The 1,066-nt window shown below is 41.1% G+C and overlaps 1 protein-coding gene across 7 annotated transcripts in view; it reads left to right on the forward strand.

Moving 5' to 3' along the window:
• LOC108751170 (RING finger protein unkempt homolog) overlaps positions 1 to 1,045 on the forward strand; it is a 21,902-nt gene extending 20,857 nt beyond the window's left edge. For 4 of the 7 annotated variants that reach the window (XM_018491238.1, XM_018491239.1, XM_018491241.1 and 1 more), the window contains exons 10-12: positions 38 to 193; positions 263 to 433; positions 575 to 1,045. In XM_018491238.1, the coding sequence (XP_018346740.1) occupies positions 38 to 193; positions 263 to 433; positions 575 to 730 (483 nt within the window). In that variant the 3' untranslated portion in view covers positions 731 to 1,045. The remainder of the gene's footprint in view (positions 1 to 37; positions 194 to 262; positions 434 to 574) is intronic. The other 3 variants (XM_018491240.1, XM_018491244.1, XM_018491243.1) reach the window with 1 other exon arrangement.
• The last annotated feature ends 21 nt before the right edge of the window (positions 1,046 to 1,066 follow it).

The following is a 1,066-nucleotide window of genomic DNA, read 5'->3' on the forward strand; positions in this document are numbered from 1 at the left end:
CGTGTGTGTGTATATATATATGTATACGTATTTGTAGGTACAAAGGCTCAGAGACGAATTGTCCTCGAGCCGCGCTCAATTGGCAACATGGGACGAGCGTATTAATCAAGCACGCGCGGCTTGCGCGGCGTGGCAAATGGAAAGCGAGGAGGCGAAGAGGAAGGCGACCATTGCCGAACAACAAAGAGACGAGGTGAATATCTCGCCTAACTTAGCGAAATTCTTTCTCTCGATATTAAAGTCCCAATTTGCCGTGCTCCAGAGAAGGGATTTTTTGCAGGCACTGAAAGCACTCAGAGTCGAAAACAAGGCGTCCAATGGCGGTCCGTATCTTCATTCACTGAGGAAAATAAGCGAGCTCAGATCATTATCGATAGCGACCTTGAAATCAATTCAATCGCAATTGCGCTCGGATCTCGAAGAGGTGGAAAAGGTAAAAAAAAGTAACTCTTGTTGTCACCATCAACCAGAACAAGCGCACTTGTCAAAGACAAGTCAATGTCTTTCAAACGAATTAATACAACTACAAAAATAATAAAATACATATACCTTATTGTCATTATTATATTACCAGGTGCTGTACAGAGAAACGGCAACAAAGTGCATGGTTTGCGAAGAACAAAATCGTACAGTTACTCTATCCTGCAATCATTATGTGGTCTGCTCGACATGCGCCCCAAATCAGCGCGAGTGTCCGTACTGTCAGACTCCAGTTGTCTCAACAAGTTAAATCTAAATCTTTCCTTAGAATCCTGTTGTTGTTACAATTTCTGCTTCTCGTCCCTTAAAGAAAAAAGAATGAAGAGGCGATAGCAGCCGCAAACTTTGAAAGAATATCATGTGAGTAGTATTACGATTTTGCGAGGACTTGTGTATTTTTACTCTGGTACAGTGACAAAACTGAAAACACGTTTTTTATCGCGGTAAGCATGTACCCGCAAAAATACGATTGATTTATCACCAAAGTGAGTACGAATATTAGAATCTTTATTATAATCTTAAATTACATTGATATTTTTCTCTCTTCACACACACACACACACACACACACACACACACACACACA

The sequence above is a fragment of the Trachymyrmex septentrionalis genome, unplaced genomic scaffold (genome assembly GCF_001594115.1).
Source record: "Trachymyrmex septentrionalis isolate Tsep2-gDNA-1 unplaced genomic scaffold, Tsep1.0 scaffold402, whole genome shotgun sequence".
In the NCBI taxonomy this organism is placed as follows: domain Eukaryota; kingdom Metazoa; phylum Arthropoda; class Insecta; order Hymenoptera; family Formicidae; genus Trachymyrmex; species Trachymyrmex septentrionalis.